The sequence below is a fragment of the Sceloporus occidentalis genome, unplaced genomic scaffold (genome assembly GCF_023333645.1).
Source record: "Sceloporus occidentalis isolate IW3139 unplaced genomic scaffold, rSceOcc1.0.p SCAF_8, whole genome shotgun sequence".
Lineage (NCBI taxonomy): Eukaryota > Metazoa > Chordata > Lepidosauria > Squamata > Phrynosomatidae > Sceloporus > Sceloporus occidentalis.
The window spans coordinates 26,837,806-26,858,919 of NW_028316988.1; the positions used below are offsets into that span (position 1 = coordinate 26,837,806).

At 43.4% G+C, this 21,114-nt stretch overlaps 1 protein-coding gene across 2 annotated transcripts in view; it reads right to left on the reverse strand.

Moving 5' to 3' along the window:
• Positions 1 to 1,490: 1,490 nt before the first annotated feature.
• The window catches only part of LOC149308403 (calcium/calmodulin-dependent protein kinase type IV-like), a 47,204-nt gene continuing 27,580 nt past the window's right edge, over positions 1,491 to 21,114 (reverse strand). For both annotated transcript variants that reach the window (XM_089535732.1, XM_089535733.1), the window contains exons 6-11: positions 18,224 to 18,314; positions 17,049 to 17,123; positions 15,632 to 15,707; positions 12,494 to 12,620; positions 5,603 to 5,755; positions 1,491 to 3,880 (exon numbers count right to left, since the gene is read on the reverse strand). In XM_089535732.1, coding sequence (XP_089391858.1) covers positions 3,611 to 3,880; positions 5,603 to 5,755; positions 12,494 to 12,620; positions 15,632 to 15,707; positions 17,049 to 17,123; positions 18,224 to 18,314 — 792 coding nt within the window. In that variant the 3' untranslated portion in view covers positions 1,491 to 3,610. The remainder of the gene's footprint in view (positions 3,881 to 5,602; positions 5,756 to 12,493; positions 12,621 to 15,631; positions 15,708 to 17,048; positions 17,124 to 18,223; positions 18,315 to 21,114) is intronic.

The following is a 21,114-nucleotide window of genomic DNA, read 5'->3' on the forward strand; positions in this document are numbered from 1 at the left end:
ACAGATGTGTATTCCCATATGTTTGTATAATAACAAAAAGGTCACAATAATGTTGAATTGCTAAACTGTTATTAAATTCCAGTCCGAAACACACATATCTAGAGACTCACGCCTGTTCCTTTCCCAATATCTGCCTCACAGACATCGCCAGAATTACTTCCAGTGGGGTAATGCACGGCTAGACTACGTTTTTAAGAACCAAGAGGTCAAGAAGAAACATCTACCACTATGTGTTTTTATGTACAGGTTAGTGCGATTTCTTTCTCCTCCATCAATGTGTGATCTTTCCCTCTATTTCTGATGTTCAGGTGTGAATGCCGATGCTCCTGCAGCCAAAGATCACCACATTCGTAGGACGGAAAGGTATATCAACAGCCTGGAGGTTTCCAGAAATGCAGATACAAAAAGCAGGTTATCAAAGTTTGCAGAAGTAGGAAAGAAAGCAGCTTTAAAAATCCTTGAGGGGTGGGGGCCCTCTAAATAAACCCAACAAGGGCCAAATACGCTCACATGCTTTCCAACGTTTCAGTTTAAAAACCCTGGACATGTGTGCCAAGCAGCATCGGAGTCTACATGGCAAGAGCTGTGAATGTGGAAGAAGCCACAAGCAAGGAGAGGCTGCAGCAGTTTGCTTTTGCCTGAGGTGACTGGGAAGGGCAAGGTTTTATTTCCTTCTCTCTGCTGCTGAATTGAATGCAAATGCCTTTTGCATTCTGTTTTAGATTAGTTTTATCCAAAGCTGCAAACCGCTTTTGCATTCCGGACTCAGTCTGCAGCAATGGAAGCAAGCTGAGGACGAAAGAGGAAAGTGGGAAGGGGAAGACGAAACCAGAAGATTGTAAATTAAGCTTTAAAAATGAGGATTAATTGGGACTGTCCTCGCCTGTTATACTTTGCTTCAAGACTTTTGACCATCCCCAGGTGCAGAAAACAAGTGTACTGTAGCACCCCTCTTACACCACTAAGGAAAGGTGCATAAGCATATACACAAAGCATATTTACAGTGGAATCCTATACACATCTACCTAGGAGTAAGGTAAGGTGAACACAAGTAAATATGTATTAGCTTGCGTGTTAGGCTGCTATTCAAGGGATATCTTCCTGGAAGTGACCAAACACAGTGAAAACTCATAGTTGAGTAAGAACACATAGGATTGCACAGTGAAAAACACCCCCCCCCCATATACATCTACTACTAAAAATCAGGAAACAAACCTAGTGCGAATGCACTTTCATCAAGTCAACTTCGTCACGTATATCTCATGCAACTTTGACAGGTTTTTCTTGTTTTAAAAAAATTGCATTTCTCTAAATATTTTTTTGCATTGGTTAATGTGAAAAAACATCATCCTATTCACAAGCCCTTTTGATATTATGGTCTCAATAGGATACAAACGTTACCAAAAAGGTACCTCCTTTAATAACTTTTGGTTGAACTTGTAATGAGATTTAAGTATCCCGTGAGTAGATCTAACTCATTGATCCTAACTCATCCGTGGTGTGCTCGGTGCTCTTCTGTTTTACCTTCATGACAATCTTGTGGGGTAGGCTAGAAGACCAAGCTAGGTCTTGGCCCCAGGTCCTGCAGTGAATATTGTGGAGTTGTGTAGAGTCCCAGTCACAATTTAGGACTAGCTTCTGCACCAAATGGATTCTCTTGCATTGGTAGCAGTCCACTGGTCTCTCAGGTCTAGTTTTAGTCCACAGTTTTGCCAGTTTCCTTCGGTGCGCCTCCTCAGTCTTAAAATTGTCTTGACTTCCCATTCCACAACATTTCCTTCCCTTCTTGACTTCTATTTCCATAAAATGGTTAACAATATAATGTGGCGTGCCTGACAACATGTCTTTTTGGTCTAACAACATAGCTGAACATCAATGCCGTGGGGAGGGGAGGAGAATCTCTTTGGAGGTATGCTATTTAAATGATGCATGGGTCCTAAGAGTCCGGAGGTCGTGCCAAAGCCACACTCCATTCCTAAGCACTGGAGGGCAGCTTTGGTGCAGCTTCCGGATTCTTAGGATGCATGCATCATTTAAACAGCATACCTCCAAAGAGACCCGAAGCAGCTTTATTTTGGTAGTCTGTAACAGGCCTTTGTTTCAGGTTTACTTTACTTTTTGTGGACTACATCTCCCAGAATCCTGTACATGCGTATTGTGAACAGCTGCGAAAAAAGTGACTTTTTTGGGACTGCAACACCTCTGTGCTGCAGAAAGATCCATGGATCCACCAGACAGATATGGAACAGACTTAGCAGACTTGGCAGGAGGCAAGCAGAGTCTGTACAGACCACAAGAAAGCTCTTTTCAGGGCAGATAGGTCCCTGTACTGAAGGGAACAGAACGATTAATGAGTAGCATGCCAAGTTGAGAGATGCAGTGAATCACCAGCCCTTGGAGGGAGAATAAGCATGGCCTGAACAGGGAATCACTCAGAGAAGCAGCAGGCAACCCCCTCTTCGTCTCTTTTTTTGCGGGGAAAGTGTTGGAACTCCCAGCAGCCTTTTGTTATTTAATTCATTTATTCCTTCTGGGTTGTTTGTGTCTGAAAATAGTTTGAATATGATTAATTTAGTAAAATAGCACCTTACACCTAGGGAAATACGAGTATCAAAGTTAAGGCTACGTTAAGTTGGGAACACATAGTTCTGCAGAAGATTACTGCTTTAATCCCTGGTGTTTCCAGTTAAAAGGAGGAGGGAGAAAGGGGATGGAAGAAGACTCTTCTCTGCCCAAGATCCTGAAGGTCTGCTGCCAGTCAACCCTGGATGTAATGGGCCACTAGTCCGGTCTAGTATGATACAGCTTCCTATTTAAATCAGCCCTTTAATTGGAATCATGAGAACTAGGATCTTGCTGGATCTTTCATGGAAGTATTTTACAAACAGAGAAGGTCTCAGGTTCATTTTCTAGCATTTCCAGGGTTTTTTAAAATAAAAAGATGGGAAGATGTTGGGAAATGGACCTTCTCTGCTTGAAATCTTGGGGAATCTCTGCCAGTCTGAGCAGACAGTATTGAGCTAGGTGGACTAATCATATAAGAGCAGAGTAAATTATTTGGACTACAACGCCCAGAGGAGACAGCATGGTGTAGTGGTGTGATTGTTGGACTGGACATCGGGAGCATTTGTTGCAAATCTCCATCTAGCCATGGAAAACGGACTGAGTGATCTTGGATAAGCCATGCTCACACACAATGTGAGATGAAGACGATGGACAACCTGCTCTAAGTACTGTAAATCCCATCATGAGATGGGCTGAATTTTAAAAATATGTTGCTTGAAAATTGATTGTGAAGTGTTTAGAGCACGAGCTGGGTTAAATTTTGGAGGTGGGTTGAATTTTGAAAATATGTAGCTGGAAACGAGATGCCAAAATGTTTGGGGGAAATCTGCAGAATGGGACAGAAGTCTGATGAAAAGGAATTTTTGTATGGAAAGCTAGAAACAACTGTCAGAAGTCTTCTTCATGTTCAGAAGCTTTCAGTAGCGGTTTCTCCTCTGTCTGAATGCTCTCTCAACCTGGCAGGTAATCCTCAACATCATCTTCATGATGGGGAGACTTCACCCCATGAACTGTGGCTTAGATCAAGCGCCTGAGTCTGGAAGGGTTAACTGTTGCAGCTGGAGCCATTGACCACAACTTGACAATCACTTTGGAAACCATCTTCTTTCTCCACCGTAGCTGGAGGAGTTGATGTCACGCCATCCGCATTTTGCATGCTGGACCTGGAGAGTTCCCCCTGGTAAAGGGGAGTGCTTTCTGCACCCAGAGGCAGGCCTGGTTCTTTAGCAGCATCCTGGTGGCGGCCGTTTTTTGAGCCATCATGGTGGCCGTGGTTGCCCAGGCGCCCAGAGGCAACCACAGCTTTCATGGCGGCCTGCGAAAGACATGAGAAGACATGGTTCGTTAGAATCGTAGAATCACAGAGTTGGAAAAGACCCCAAGGGCCAATCCCGTCCAACCCCATTCTGATAGGCATGAAGACACAATCATTGGTTGACCAGCCAAACTCAAAGGGTGCTCGACAATGGCACCTTTTCATCCTGGAGAGAAGTGACCAGTGGGGTCCCACAGGGCTCTATTCTGGGCCCAGTGCTATTCAACATCTTTATCAATGACTTGGATGACAGAATTGGGGGCATACTTATCAAATTTGCAGATGACACCAAATTAGGAGCAATAGCTAATACTCCAGAGGACAGGATCAAAATTCAAAATGACCTGAATAGACTTGAAAGCTGGGCCAAAGCTAACAAAATGAAATTCAACACGGAAAAATGTAAGGTACTGCACTTAGGGTGGAAAAACGAAATGCACAGATATAGGATGGGGGATGCCTGGCTGAATGAAACTATGTGTGAAAGGGATCTAGGAGTCCAAGTAGACCATAAGTTGAACATGAGTCAACAGTGCGATGCAACAGCTAAAAAGGCCAATGCAATTTTAGGTTGCATCAATAAAAGTATAGTGTCTAGATCAAGGGAAATAATAATGCCACTATATTCTGCTTTGGTCAGGCCCCACCTGGAATATTGTGTCCAGTTTTGGGCCACACAATTCAAAAAGGACATTGAGAAACTGGAGCCATGTGTCCAAAGGAGGGCAACTAAAATGGTGAAGGGCCTGGAAACTATGCCCTATGAGGAAAGACTTAGGGAGCTGGGTATGTTTAACCTGGAGAAGAGAAGGTTAAGAGGTGACATGAGAGCCCTATTTAAATATTTGAAGGAATGTCATATTGAGGAGGGAGCAAGCTTGTTTTCTGCTGCTCCAGAGACTAGAACATGGAACAATTGATGCAAGCTACAGGAAAAGAGATTCCAGCTCAACATTAGGAAGAACTTCCTGACAGTAAGAGTAGTTTGACAGTGGAACACACTCCTTCCTCAGAGATTATAGTGGAGTCTCCTTCCTTGGAGGTCTTTAAGCAGAGGCTGGATGCCATCTGTCAGGGATGCTTTGATTGAAAGTTCCTGCATGGCAGAATGAGGTTGGACTGGATGGCCCTTGGGGCTCCTTCCATCTCTATGATTCTAAAGCAGTCCACCACTCTCTTCCATTGTCAAACAGCTCTTACCATTCAAATATTTTTAGACTTTTAGAAGTATCGTTATTGCTCTTAATTAGCTTTAATATATGCAACCTTTGAGCTCCTCAGGTACAAATCTGGAAAGAAATATTTTAATAAATAAAATCAGTAATAATAACAATGATTAGTCCCTAGTAGCACAGACTCAATGAATCAGTTGCTGATGGTAAGGCAATACATAGCAAAACCCCATCAATTGAATGGATCACCTCTGATTGAAATTAACCATAGAGCCATTATTAGCTAGCCATTACTTTTTTCCTCCAATTTTTTAAAAAAATTAAACTTGCCAGCAAACAAAGAAATAAAATATACATGTCTAGCTTAGGAATGGTGGCAAGTAGTGCCTGTGTGAACTGGAGAGGTGAATCCACTTAGGGATATAGTCCAAATTTTAAAGGTTCTAGCCAAGGTGCTGGACCTATTGGGGCAGAGATCAGCACTTTTGATATTCCCTTTAAAGTTTGTTCTTCCTTTACCTCTGCCCACCCTAAGCCCATTTCTGTCTACCTTCAGCTTCCTCCTGGCGTTAAACTCTTGCAGTTTCTTCTGGGTGCTATCCATGTGAGCGAACTTAGCCGCTTTGCCTGTGACCCATGGGTGCTCCAGCGCCTGCTGCACCGTGAGCCTTTTCTGGGGATCCAAGACGATCAGCTTCTGCACCTGCAAGGAAAAGCAAGAGAACAACGTCACTGTGAGTGAGCCGCCTTGGTTCATGCACATGGATTGATGCTCAGCTGAAGAGGACAGATCCAAATTGAAATGTTTACTGTGCTCAGGAGCAGAGAATTATAGTGCTGAAATATACTGAAGACAAGGGTTGCCCGGATGACAGATATTAGATCAGGTCAAATCCTCTGCTATGGAATGTAAAAACCCCGAAATGGCTCCTGATTCAAGTTGTTACCCCAAATAAGAGGCTATAATGCAGGGACAGTTGGAGACAGTAAAAAGAAAACGTAGAGATAACAGTTTGATCCACAAGGGATGGAGAAATGTACATTTGGCATCCAAAGAGTGCAAAGGGGTGTATATGTTTAACTTCATTCCTGAATCATTCATTTTGACTTGATATTTTATATTTGATGTCTTTAATTTGTTGCCTGCTTATTTTTTTATCTAATTCTATCTTGTATTATTATCTATTGTTTTATATGTATTTTGTAGAATGTACGCCACCGGCAGGTTTCATTTTTATCGATTTTATCGTGTGTATGTACAGCGCTGTGTAAATCTACAGCGCTATATAAATAAAAAAGTAGAGGGTGAGTTTTGGGGCCAAAATTATGTCCCGTGGGTAAGTCGAGGGTAAAATTTAGGATCATATAGCAAAGGATCTAAAGGATGTAGCAAAGTAAAACAATGTCAAAGAGCTCACAAAATTCCAGCAGACATAACTCTGGGTGCTTAGTTTTAAGACTAGATGGATGAGAGAATACAGAGGATAAATGCTTCCAGGACAGATGATACTCTTGCTTTTCACCAGGGAATGGATCCTTCTTTTAAATAAGAGTTAAGATACTCTGCGTACATTGATCCATGGATAAGTCGACTCAGGTTTTTTGGGTCAGTTTTTCGACCTAAATTTCTAGACTTTTACATGAATATATACAGTAAATCATATCATCATCATCATCATCATCATCATCATCATCATCATCATCATCATCATCATCGTCTTATGTATAACCAATGGATGCACTTTGTAGTTTTCTTTGTTCAAAGCACTATAAAACACTGGGTCACTTGTAAATCAGGGCTCCAAAATTTGAAAGCTTTTCCTCTGGAGATGGCTGCAGATAAATAAACTACAGTCTGCCCTTCTCTTATGTGGGGGATCCGTTCCGGACCCCCCCCCCCCCCCCATGTAAGAGATAAAACGTGGATGCTCAAGGCCCATTCAAATGAATGGGGCTTGTGCCTGTGGCAGCGCAGCAGCAACACGCGAGGCTCACGCCACAGGAGTGTGCCCCATTCATGTGAATGGGATGCGCCACCCCTTGCGCCCCACACACTCCTGCACAGCTTTGAGCGTATGCGCGGGCGCACTGTATTTCCTTTTCAATCATGCTCCTGGGTCTCCTTGGCCCTAAAGAAATCTGCAAAACACAGCCACTTATGGTTGAGTCAGAAATAGGTTTAATGCAGAGGTGGGCGACTTTGGTGGGCCATGGAGGTGGTTCTCTTCTTCGGGACCCTCCGGAAATTGCAGAGATTTGTCAAAAGTCCCTAAACCCTGCTGATGAAATTAGAGTATATTTATTTTTTAAACTTTATTTATGTGCTACCATTCTCCCCATTTAGATTCCACTGAGTCAGCGAAGATATTCAGAGATTCAATTAAGAGTTGCAAACATTGGTTCCCAAACTTTGGTCCTCCAAATGTTTTGCACTTCAGGTCCCAGTATAGCTCTATTATGGTAAAATAGGGGTTTGCTTGAAAGCTGACAGGACTGCAGTTTGCAGTGCTTATTGTAACAGTCCCTGAAGTAAAAGTTGGTGGTATAAAAGGGAACTGAAATAAGATAACATTGTGAGTGGAATAATATACTTTATTTACTGAAAAGAGATAGATGGTGACACTCCCTCCTTAATGTGGAAAAGGAATACTGTCAGGCTGTAATAATAAATAAGGTGATTTCTGAGGTAAAAAATAGAGGTACAGTAAGAAATCACCAAAGCTATAAAGTGATCCTGAGGTAAAAGTCTGAGGCAAAGTAGGGAATCACTTCTCTAATAAAGAAATCACTTGAAATATAGGAAAAGCAGTGACTTGGATCTCAAAATAAAGTATTTCCTGAGGTAAAAGTTTTGGATAAACGTAGGGAAATACTGTTAGTATGACTCCCATGAAAGTAAAACTTAGTTTGTAGAGGCCAATACAAGAGGAAGTTGTAAGTGAAGAAAATAATGGGTAGTTTAGACACCGCCATGAAACCACAAGATAGTGGGGAAGTATGGAAAATAAAGAAAGAGAAGGAGCTTGACTTGAAGACAACTACAGCATAAGAGAGAATTAACAGAAAAAGAATGACTGGAAAGAATTACTGGGAAAGGAATATGAGAGAAAGTTAACAAAAATAGGAGGAAAGAGAGGCAAAGGGCACGTGAAATGGAGATGTATAACAAAAAAACTGAAGAGAATGGATGTGACGGTAATTTTAATGCCTAAAATTACCAACATCAATGTTTTCCCTGGCCCTAACAGAAATGGATTTCCTAAAGAGAACAGCCGAAGATAGTGGCAAAATCATCTTGAGTAATGGATGATTTTGTGGAAAGGAGAGAGGCAAAGGAAACATTTCCCCTCAGAATCAGAGCCTTAGAAGCATAGATGCTGAGGTTTTGAGCTGGGAGTTTGGCTAGCTTTCCAATGGCAACACAGGACACAGCTAGGGACAATATGAGGGTTAGCAAGAACTACATATCTCCCTCAAAACATGAAATGCATAGAAGCATAGAATCCAAGGGCAACACAGGACACAGCCCACTGGACCACTGGCCCGCTAAGAGCCATGAGCCACATACAGGGCTTCAAGCCATTGGCCACACACTGCCCATCAAGCTATGGACCATATGAGGGTCAGCAAGAACTACATCTCTCTCCCAAAACATGAAATGCATAGAAGCATAGAATCCAAGGGCAACACAGGACACAGCCCACTGGACCACTGGCCACATGTGGCCCACTAAGAGCCATGAGCCACATACAGGGCTTCAAGCCATTGGCCACACACTGCCCATCAAGCTATGGACCATATGAGGGTCAGCAAGAACTACATCTCTCTCCCAAAACATGAAATGCATAGAAGCATAGAATCCAAGGGCAACACAGGACACAGCCCACTGGACCACTGGCCACATGTGGCCCACTAAGAGCCATGAGCCACATACAGGGCTTCAAGCCATTGGCCACACACTGCCCATCAAGCTATGGACCATATGAGGGTCAGCAAGAACTACATCTCTCTCCCAAAACATGAAATGCATAGAAGCATAGAATCCAAGGGCAACACAGGACACAGCCCACTGGACCACTGGCCATATGTGGCTCACTAAGAGCCATGAGCCACATACAGGGCTTCAAGCCATTGGCCACACACTGCCCATCAAGCTATGGACCATATGAGGGTCAGCAAGAACTACATCTCTCTCCCAAAACATGAAATGCATAGAAGCATAGAATCCTAGGGTTGGAAGAGACCCCAAGGGCCATGCCATACAGGAATACACAATCAAAGCACCCCCAACAGATAGCCATCCAGGCTCTGTTTATAGCAGAACAGAAAACCACATGAGCCTTTGACCCATGGGCCCCTGTGGATACCAAAATGGAGCCCTGTCGGCTAAGCGTGGCCCCAACCCACAACATATCAAGCCATGGGACACATGTGGCCTCTGATCTATTTTTGCTTTTGCTCCCATAACATCTGGACTCTCAGAGAGAATCCCACATGGGGTTGGACTGAATGGCTCTTGTGTTCTCTTCCAACTCTATGATTCTAAGTGAGGCAAATATGAAAAGAATATAAAGGCCATCAACAGAGAACTCTGCTTGAAGACTCTGGGATCACTGTCCCTCAAAAAAGTAACATGACGCTGCATCAAATAATGTGAACGCTATTCCAGCAGACATTAATAGAAGCAGTTTCCAAGTAAAGAGAACTAATAATCCTGCTATATTCTGCACTGGTCATGGCTCCTCCGGAGTCCTGCATTCGATTCTGGACACCTCATTTTAAAAGAAGGATATAGACAAGTTATAGCTGGTTCAGAGAAGAGCAATAAGAGATATGGAGAACAAAACATTAAGAACTGTTGAAAGAGCTGGGCATCTTCAGTTTAGCGAGGAGAAGACTGAGGCGTGACAAGAGTGCATTCTTTAAACATTTATTGAAATAGTGAAATATTTCAAAGGCCATCACAGAGAAAGAGGGGGCAGGCCTGTTCTCTGCTGCCCCAGAAGGTAGGACCAGATCGAATGGTTTTAGACTTGTCCATCCAAATTCGCTAGGGTTAGGGGCACAAGACCCCCATGAATATGGAAAAACCGCAAATAACAAAAACACCATGTCTTTAACTGAGAGGATGCCTCTCTAGGAACCTCTAGGTCCTCCAGCACAACTCTGTGGTCAACATCTGCCAGACATTGACCATAGAATTGCACTGGAGGAGCTACAAATGCCTAGTAGAGTGTCCTCTCTAGGAATCCCTAGGTCCTCCAGCGCAACTCTGTGGTCAACGTCCTACAGACACTGACCATAGAATTGCACTGGAGGAGCTACAAAGACCTAATGGAGTGTCCTCTCTAGGAATCTCTAGGTCTTTCGGTGCAACTTCTAGTTTAAAGTTGACCATAGAGTTGCACTGGAGGACCGAGATCTTCCTAGAGGGAACGTATTAATCAAATCCGTGAATAATCAAATCTGCAAATATCAAAGCCGCAAATATGGAGGGATGGCAGATTTCAACTGACTGTGAGATGGAGCATCTTGATGGCAAGAGCGGCTGGGCAATGGAGCTAATGAACTAGAGAGATGCTGGGGTCTCTTCACCGGATGTCTTCCGAAAGAGGATTGGGAACTACTTGCTCTAGCTGCGGTTCCTGCATTGAGTATGAGGCTGGACTCAATGGTTTATATTCCTTCTCATGCCATGACATGATTCCATGTTCTTATAGCTGTTATGATGGGAGATGGGTCATCATGCGTGTGCAGTTCAGTCTCCTTTGTTTGCTTTTGTATTACATAGCCCTTTGGAGTCCATCTTGCCAGGGACTGCAATCTGGAATGCTGTCTCTAGCATAGACTCGGGAGAATCAGTTGCCTAAAGTAGTGGAGTCTCCTTCTTTGGAGGTAATAATAATAATAATAATAATAATAATAATAATGATAATGATGATGATGATATATTCCACCCCTCTACAAAACGCATTAAAATTATTAAATTAAAATTATACATTCCCCAAACCATCCATTCCCACCTCCCTTAAAACACAATTAAACAATATTAGAATTAAAACATCCTTAAAAGTAACTGTTATAAATGACAAAGGACAGTGGCCGTAGCGAGATCGGATCCAAGTTGGAACCCCTATTTTGGTGGCTGAGGATTTACTCAGGAAAGGCCTGCCGGAAGAAATCCGTCTTCACAGCTTTCTTAAAGCTGTTTAGAGTAGTAAGTAATATGATGGATCTCATCCGGCGGGCCGTTCCATAATCTGGGAGCAATAGACGAAAAGGTGCTCTGAGCGGTCGTAGGCAAACTCGTTTTTAAAGGCTGTAAGATTCCTCCCATAGGACCTGAATTCATGGGGCGGATTATATGGATGGAGGCAAGATAGTTGGACCCAAGACATTTTTAAAGGGAGGCTGGATGGCCATCAGTCACAGGGAGGGCTTGGATAGTGTATTCCTGCATGGCAGGGGGTTGAACTTGGTGGCCTTTGAATCACAGAATCATAGAATCGTAGAGTTGGAAGAGACATCCAGTCCAACCCCATTCTGCCATGCAGGAAGTCTCAATTAAAGCATCCCCAACAGATGGCCATCAAGCCTCTGTTTAAAACCTCCAACGAGGGAGAAGAGGAAGGAATGTGTTCCACTGTCGAACAGCCCTCACTGTCAGGAAGTTCCTCCTAATGTTGAGCTGGAATCGCTTTTCCTGGAGCTTGCATCCATTGCTCTGGGTCCTAGTCTCTGGAGCAGCAGAAAACAAACTTGCTCCCTCATCAAGATGACATCCCTTCAAGTATTTAAACGGGGCTATCATATCACCTCTTAACCTTCTCTTCTCCAGGCTAAACATCCCCAGCTTCCTAAGTTGTTCCTCATAGGGCTTCATGGTTTCCAGACCCTTCACCATTTCAGTTGCCCTCTTTTGGACACATGGCTCCAGTTTCTCAATGTCCTTTTTGAATTGTGGTGCCCAGAACTGGACACAGTATTCCAGGTGGGGCCTGACCAGAGCAGAATAGAGTGGTATTATTACTTCTCTTGATCTAGACACTATACTTCTATTGATGCAGCCTAAAATTGCATTGGCCTTGTTAGCTGCCGCATCGCACTGTTGACTCATGTTCAACTTGTGGTCTACTTGGACTCCTAGACCCCTTTCACATGTAGAAGTCTCCTTAAGCCAGGTGTCCCCCATCCTATATCTGTGCATTTCTTCCAACTCTATGATTCTAAGGACTCAATTCTACCATTTGCCATGGAGTTACACTGGAGCCCATTAACTACAGGGCTGTGATGCTTTCCTCTGCTATGTGGACCTCTTGGTGCATCTGAAAGTCATCTTCTATCCGTGTCGAATGTCCATTTTCATTTTCTGGGAAAAGCCTGGAATTCCAGCCAGTTCTAGCTCCAAACAGTTCTGTATTCAGCCCTGGCTGTAACTCACCAGATCCTTGGCGTTGAGAGACACCTCATCCCACCACGGAGAGACAAACTCGTAGTCACAATTGAGGATCCTGCTGTACATGTACTGGTCCCCTCTTGGGTCAAAGAAAGGCTCAAAGCCACATAGCCTGGGGAGAATAAAAGCACAATGCTTTTAAAAATCACAAATCCCCAACAGGAGCAATAGTGCTTCATGTGAACAAAACACTCCCATGTGTCGGAAATACTTGAAAAATCTCCCCATTGTGTTTCTGCATCAGACTAAAGAAAGGTATATTGCTCATTCTCTCTCCCATTGTGCAGAGATACCTCTTCTCAGATGAATCATAGAACCTTGGGCTGCACCCGCACTACAGGAATAATCTGGTTTTATACCGCTTTAACTGCTGCTACCATGTCCAGAATTCCATAGCAAGGAGCCATGGAAGTTAAAGTGGTATCAAACTGGATTATTTTTGCAGTCCCCATGCCTGGAGTTGTTCCCATGTTTTGTTAAGGAAGTAATGCCTATTGCCACATCTGCTCTGCAGAAATAATGCACTTTGGCACTGCTTTAACTGTCATGGCTCAGAGCTATAGGATCCTGGGATTTGTAGTTTGCTAGGGCAACAGAGCTCTCTGACAGAGATGATGATGATATATTAATACTACTAATAATTATATATATTTCGTTTCTGTCTTCTTTTCTTTTCCTGTCTTCTCTGACAGAGAAGGCAAAATATCTCACAAAACCTGCAGTCTACAATATGTTTGCAAAGCCATCGTTCTTCTCTGACCCTGCGACACAGATTAAACCCACACGGAAACAGATTCACACACCATCTGCCACTTCGCTGCCCTCCTTATGGATGTCTGTTCAGCCAGAAGAGAAAAAAAAGCCTATCCACAATAAAATCTGCTCCAGAAATATTTACCAAAAAGCCTTGGGGCTCCATTAGTTTAGACATGAATGGAGATAGGGAGGAGAAGATGGAATCTGCCCAATCATAAATACAAACCAATGGTCATGACTGCCATCTGTGTCGTTTAGGTTCATTTTTATACAGTAAAAACAGGGAGGAAAAAGGAGGTTAGAGCTTGCTTTAAAATCCCTGCCACAAGCCAACAGCAGTACAGTGGTCCTTTGGTATCCGCTGGGGTTTGGTTCCAGGAACCCCTGTGGATACCAAAATCTATGGATGCTCAAGTCCCATTATATGCAATGGCTTAGCAAAATGGTGTACCTTATTTAAAATGGCAACATCAAGGTTTGCTTTTTGGAATTTATATACTTTATTTATTATAAAGAGCTGTTCAGCAATCCTGCCTTTGCACTTTTTTCCTTGACCTTTCTTTGCAATTGTTCCAAGTCCATGTTGTTTTCTGCCAGTAGTATGGTGTCATCTGCATAGCTTAAATTGTTGACGTTTCTTCCTCCTATCTTTACTCCTCCTGCTTCTATTTAAACTTGATCTTCTTATGATAGTTCATGCATACAAGTAGAACAAGTAGAGTGATCTAATGCAGCCTTGCCTGACCCCTTTGCCAATTGGGAACCATTCTGTTTCTCCATATTCTGTTCTGACAGTCTTGTCCTAGGTACAGATTTCTTACCAGGGCTATCAAATGTATTGGGACGCCCATGTCTTTGAGAGTGTTCTATAGCTTTTTGTGATCTGTGCAGTTAAAAGGTTTGCTATAGTTTATAAAGCACATGCTGATTTGCTTTTGGGATTCCTTGGTATGCGCCATTAGCCATTGTATATTTGCTATATGGTCCCTAGTGCATCTTCCTTTCCTGACCCCAACTTGGACCTCTGGGATTTCTCTCTTCATATATGAATGGAGTCTAGTTGCAGAATTTTAAACATAATTTTCCTTGTGTGGGAGATTAATGCTATGGTCCTATAGTTGCTACAGTCTTTTGTGTCTCCTTTTTTGTGGACGGAGATGAATATTGAACGTTCCAGTCTGTTGGCAACCGTTATGTGTATTTGTACTGAAGGCAAAATAGTGCACAATGCAGGTATTTCAACATGCAAATACCTGTGCCAAGAAACAGATATCCACTGCGGGGGAGAAGGAATAGGCAACACACACACACTTTCTTCCTCTGTAGCCGCATGAACTATAGATGTATAGTTATATATAACTATAGAAGGAAGAAAATGTAGATGGAAAGGACAGGAAAGGCAGAGAAAAGAAAACAGAAAGGAAGTCAGGCAGAAAAAACAGAAAAAAGAAAAGAGACAGGAAGGAAAAGAAGAAGACAGACAGAAATGAATGGGAAAAAGAGAGGAAGAAAAGAAAGGGAGGAAGGACAGAAAGGAAAGCCATCATGGTGCAGTGGTTTGAATGTTAGACTAGGACTCAGGGAGACCTGAGTTCAAATCTCCCTTCAGCCATGGAAGCACACTGGATGACACTTGGAAAGCCGCACTCTCCCAGCCTCAGAGGAAGGCAATAGTAAACCTTCTCTGACAAGACCCTAGGATAGGGCCATTACAAGTCAGAGTTGGCTGGAAGGCTCATAACACAGCCAGTCCTCAGTGCTTGCGGAGTTCCCATCTGAGGATCCAAGCATCGGTGGACGGCCAGTTCAAGTTGTCCCCAATGGCGGCGCATGCACATGGCCACACTGCCATTAGGGACAGCCCCCGTTGTCCTGTGTCAGTGCTATTCAGTGAGCAACAATGGTTCTGTCCTCCCCTTGTTGGGGAATAAAGGCAGAAACAAGGAGCCCTACACTGACTTAAATTTTAAAAGGATGCTGATAGTGAATCTAGTAACAGCCAGCATGTTGTTTGAGTGTTGGACTATGACTCTGGAAACCAGGGTTCGAATCCTGGCTCAGCCATATAAACCCACTGGGTGACCTTGGGCAAGCAAACACTCTCAGCCTCAGAGGATGGCAATGGCAAAGCCCCGCTGAAGAAACTTGCCAAGAAAGCCCATGATAGGTTTGCCTTAGGGTTGCTGTAAGTCGGAAACGATTTGAAGACACACAACAAAAGTGAATCCAGCAAAAGGCAGGGTAGATGATTCCCACCTTGGCTGTTGGCAGACAAATGTCTGAAGGAGGGAGAGAGAAAGAGAGAGAGGGGGAAGCAGGCAAGTTGGAGGCTCTGCCTGTATGTCAAAGCGCTTTAATATTACTTACAAGATATATGTTATGACGCCTACAGACCACATATCCACCTCAGGACCATAAGGCGAGCCGTGGAGAATTTCAGGGGCTAAAGGCATTCAAAGAAGAAAGAGGAGAATAAAATCAGTGCAAGAGCTGAGATGGCTGGCATCTTTCCACACCACCTGCCTTCTCTCACCCTCTTCTCTGCCAAGGGCTACTTTGAACACAGCACTCTCATCCTCACAACATTTTTGGATGACTGGCCATTATCCTCGGCCCATTCACACCTGCCTCCTGCCATACCTGGGAGAAGCAAGTGTGAAGAAATGATTTAGCAATCTGGGGAAGGAGGAGAAAAGTGAAAGAGGAGGTGGCATATTGCTAATTTGCCATTTATTCCTAAGGGAATGTTGAAGCTGAAAAGAGAGGAAGATTCAGAAAAGTGACAGAGCCTTGATTTCCAGTACAGAGGAAGGATGTGGCCCAAGCTTGCATTTCATTGCAAGGCCTTGGTTCTGTATTTGATTGATTGAATTTATAGGCCACTTTCCCTTTGGTAGAAGACCCTCAAAGTGGCTTACAATGAGTGAAAACAAGATTAGCTTTAAAAAGTGATAATAAAAAGTATAAAACACGATTAAACAATCACTACATTTAAAAGGTATAAAATCATAATGTAATAATGAAGTTAAAAATACAGTGCATCTTCCTCATAAATAGCTCCCTGCCACCAAGTTATCATTAAAAACTGGATTGAATAAGATCTTTGTCTGCCACAATTCTAAACCTCCCCAAATTTTGTTTGGTACCCAAACTGGACACCCATAATGGCCATAAGGCAATTTTTACTGGTGATAGATAGTGCCGTATGTGGTCTAGAGCCAGCATGGCGTAGTGGTTTGAGTGCTGGTCTATGACTGGAGACTAGGGTTTGAATCCCAGCATGGCCATGAAACCCACTGGGTAAACCGGGCAAGTCCAACTTTCTCAGCCTCAGGGGAAGGCAATGGCATACCTCCTCTGAACAAATCTTGCCAAGAAAACCCCATCATAGGTTGCCTTAGGGTTGCCATAAGTTGCAAATGACCTGAAGGCACACAACAACAAATGGTGCAATAAGTGGTCTAGTGAGTTGGGCCTCTGCCACGAGGCAGATGGGTTATAGATTACTTGTTAGTGTTGAGCCAAACATTAGCAGCTGTCTGGTCATATAGAAAGGGTTAACTGTGACTATGTTAAATACATTTTTCAGTGACTTTGTTAAATACATTTTTGCATTAGCTTGGCATCTTGGAAAAAGATGTGAATGCTGGAAATGGATTGGGGAGGCATGCATTTTCCTCGGTTGCTAGCATTCTTCTCATCTATATTCTCTCTGTGTGTGGAGACATGGGTCATGCTTGCGGACTTTGGTTTTCTTTGTTTTCTTTCACCCGCTATCCCTTACCGCAATATCCCGGGGTGCCACATACGGTCTTCATTGTATCCTGCTCATCCACAATTTTCGATAATCCAAAATCACCTGGAAAGAAACAAAGAGAAATGGTGCATAAGTACTTGTGTGTCTTTAAGTTGCCTCTCTTCCATCTTATGGAGGGTGGTAACTGCATGAGGGCCAGAGGATAATTCCTCTCCACCTCTCTGCTGAGGACTTTCCCCACTCCACACAAACCCAAATACTTCTATTTTCTTCTACGGTTTCTTTCAAAAAGGCAACAAAATGTGACATCCTTTTGAAAGGATTGCTGTTGTCCCTGTTGTGTGCCCTCAAGTCATTTCTGACTTATGGCGACCCTAAGGCTAACTGATCATGGGGTATTCTTGGCAAGATTTCTTCAGAGGAGGTTTGCCATTGCTGTCCCCTGAGGCTGAGAGAGCGTGACTTGCCCAAGGTCCATGGCTGATCTGAGAATCAAACCTTGATCTCCAGAGACATAGTCCAACACTCAAACTGCTACCCCACATTGGCTCTTAGAGGAAAACAGAGACATTGGGGGCATGGGGGATATAGTGGTAGGTTATGATATTATTTGGGTGTTACCCCTCTTGGGGTGGGGTTCTCTATAGTTTAAGGGGTTTTGTTGTTGCTGCTGTGGTTGTTGTGTGCCTTCAAGTCATTTCTGACTTATGGTGACCCTAAGGGGGTTTTCTTGGCAAGTTTCTTCAGAGGGGGTTTGCCATGGCCATCCTCTGAAGCTGAGAGAGTGTGACTTGCCCAAGGTCACCCACTGGGTTTTATGAAGATAGCAATGGCAGCTCAAACTGCATTATTTTCTACAGTGGAGATGTACTGTTAGAGGATCTCCTCGGATGAGAATTTGCCAAGGAAACTGTTGGATTAGGTTATGGGTCACCATAAACTTGAAGTCATATAGTAATATGGTGGTGATGGGGAAAGTAAGCCAGATGTGGTGCACAAGCCTACCTCTGGGGGTCCCAAGGTTTTCTAGTAACACCCCCCTCCCAAATGTTTTCTCACACAAATATGGGAGACACATCAAGATGGTTATGCAGCCCTCTGAAGTTCTTGGGGGGCACTAATGCATTCCTGGGTGATAGTGGGGTAGTGAGACCTAAAGCTCGGTCTTAGTGCAATTTGTCAAAAACGTTGTCCCATCATACCTATTTTGAGAGGGGCATCTGGGGAGAGATCTGCATAGAGAAGATTCTCTGGTTTGAGATCGCGGTGGACCACGCCATTTGCATGCAAGTACTGCAAGAAACAGAGAAAGAAAAAGCATGTGAAAATTTGCCACAGCGAACAACCTTCAAATGCATTCATTCCAGATCCATGATCTTTTCCAGCCTTTTCCAGATTTTAACTGAGAGCACCTCTTCTTACAACACCCAAAATGCTGTTTTCACTCCAGTTTGTCTCAGTGTAAACTGGCAAAGTGATACTGCACCTTTTGTTAATAGTTTCCACCTTCTATTCTTACCTGTACTTGCTTCGATAATGAGCTATCATTATCAAATTACACCATAATTGGATTATCCCCATTCATTTGGATTTAATATTTGATTTCACCTCATTTGTTTTCTTATTTAAAATGTAGAAGAGCCTTATTTTGTGATTGAAAATGCTAACGAAAGGAACAACCTGTGGAAGAAGCAGGAACTGACCAACGGAGGAGAAATACGTTTCTGTATTTTAATCTTTCCCTCCCCAATCTTGATTCAAAACAGGTAAGAAATAAATATTGTTGTTGTTTTGGTTGTTGGCTGCATCCAACAACAGAACAGGAACAATCCAGTTTGACATCACTTTAGCTGTCATGGCTCAGTGCTATGAAACTCTGGGATTTGGTTTTTTTTGTGAGCTATTTAGCCTTCTCTGTCAGAGAGCTTTGGTGCTACAACCAGCTACACATCCCAGGAGTCCATAGCTTGGAGTCTTGGCAGTTAAAGCGGCATCAAAATGAATGATTTCTGCAGTTTGGATGCAGCCCCAGTTATATCTCTAACGCTGTGATGACACAAAAGTTGTGTTGGAAGCAGGAAGCTTGTAATTAAAGTTGCTGGGAGCCTCAGCAGAACAAAATTAATGTTAAACCAGGATCTTGGCTGCAGGGGAGAAGGACCTAATGCTGCACTCAGTGCAGCGTGGAGCCATTCTTTTGATTCCATTTTCAGCTGATGGAAGAAAAGCAATGCCTCAGGAGCAGTTACGTGGTTTTGGAAAGGCTTTGCAACACAGCTGAGTCAAAAACCATTTGAAATGGCACTGAGCCATAGAGTAAGAACTCTTGCTAGGTCAATGATTTCAGAAATTTCACCCAAAGCAATGCAAACAAGCCACAGTACCAGAGATCAACCCTGGAGAGAATTCAGAGCCCTTCCAAAGTAGACACACAACGTGAACCAGGGCCCCTTTTGCGTATCCAGGGGTGAGTACCGCTCTGCAAAAACACCACAACCGACGAGGATTATTGGAAGAAAAGAAAGGCCACAACTATTTATCGATACAACTGCATACAGGTTGGCAACCTGACTAGTCCGGGCATCAACCAACCTGCCTATTGATTGATGATACCCAAACATAACAAATAGCACAGCCTCATAGTGACACAATGATGCATGCTTAGCATATTTAGGGATGAATGGAAATACTGTTACAGGACACTTGGGACTGGGGCTGACAAAATTTAAACATGGAAGAAAGGAAAACGCTCAAGTTTGCCCACTCTGAATCTTGGCTCCCCTTTTCTGAATTCAGACACCACGCCTGGCATCGTGATTTACTCAACTTTAAAGCAGATGGTGAAGACATTGAAACAGTCAAAAGATTTCCTATCCTGTGGCTCAGTCCTTACTCCAAACAAGACTGCAGCCAAGGAATCAGAAGAAGGCTAGGACTTGGGAAGGCAGCTATGAAGCTACTAGACAATACCCTAAAGTGTAAAAATATCCCATTGAACACTACAGTCGGACCTCCTTATCCGCGGATTCTTTGTCCGCAGATTCAACCATCCGTGGCTTGAAAATGGTAAAACAAATTAAATTTCCAAAAGCAAACTTTGATTTTTAGACACTGCTCATTGCTGTAGCTTATTATTTTATTTGTATCTCATCTTTCTCCTGATATAGGGACTCAAGGTGGCTTAAATAATAATAATAATTTGAATTGATTTTAATTGATCGTATGTACAGTGCTGTGTAAACCTACAGTGTAAACCCACAGTGCTTTATAAACAAATCTTAATAATAATAATAATAATAATAATAATAATAGTATGGTCAGCTGATCTCTTTCAAGGTCAGCTGACCCTTGGTGCTGGAGGTTGATTGGTCAGTGGTTAGGCCAATTATCACCAGGAGCCACAACAGTGGGATGCTGACGGTTAACCCTTGTGGGACCAGTTTGCCCTGCTCCGCACCCAAAGAACAAAGGAGAACAAAATCTCTCTCCCCGTCCATCTTTCTGAATGGCCCAGCGTCCCCAGGCAGCTGCTTTCACTGGCTCCTCTCGCCCCAAACAAACAACAGATGCCTCGCAAATTGTATTACCAGTCGAGGGAGATGCCCGTGCCAATCTTAATTTCACAGCTTGCCGGTTTTAGAGATTGGAGATGGGGAGCTTTAAAGGATACTGACAGTTAATATGTGAGGGGAAGAAAAAACACAACAACTTTGCATCCATACATTCAGACAGGGAAGGGAGAAGGAGGGCGCGCAGCTCTATGCTAACAGGAACGCTGAGAATCGGCACAGAATCGGAGAGCACAATGCCATTTCTAGGAGAATGTGTCTTAGAATCATAGAGTTGGAAGAGGCCACAGAGGTCAATGTGTCCAACCCTCTGACTCCACTTACAGCAACCCAAGGCAGTAGCTGTCCAGTCTCCTTTGGAAGACCTCCAGAGAAGAAGACTTCACCACCTCTCTTGGTCACTGGCTCCACTGCCCAACCGCTCCTGCTGTCAAGATATCCCTTCTCATGGTCAATCTCAATCTACCCTTCTGTAATGTCAAAACCATTAGACCTGGTCCAACCCTTTGGGGAGCAGAGAAGAA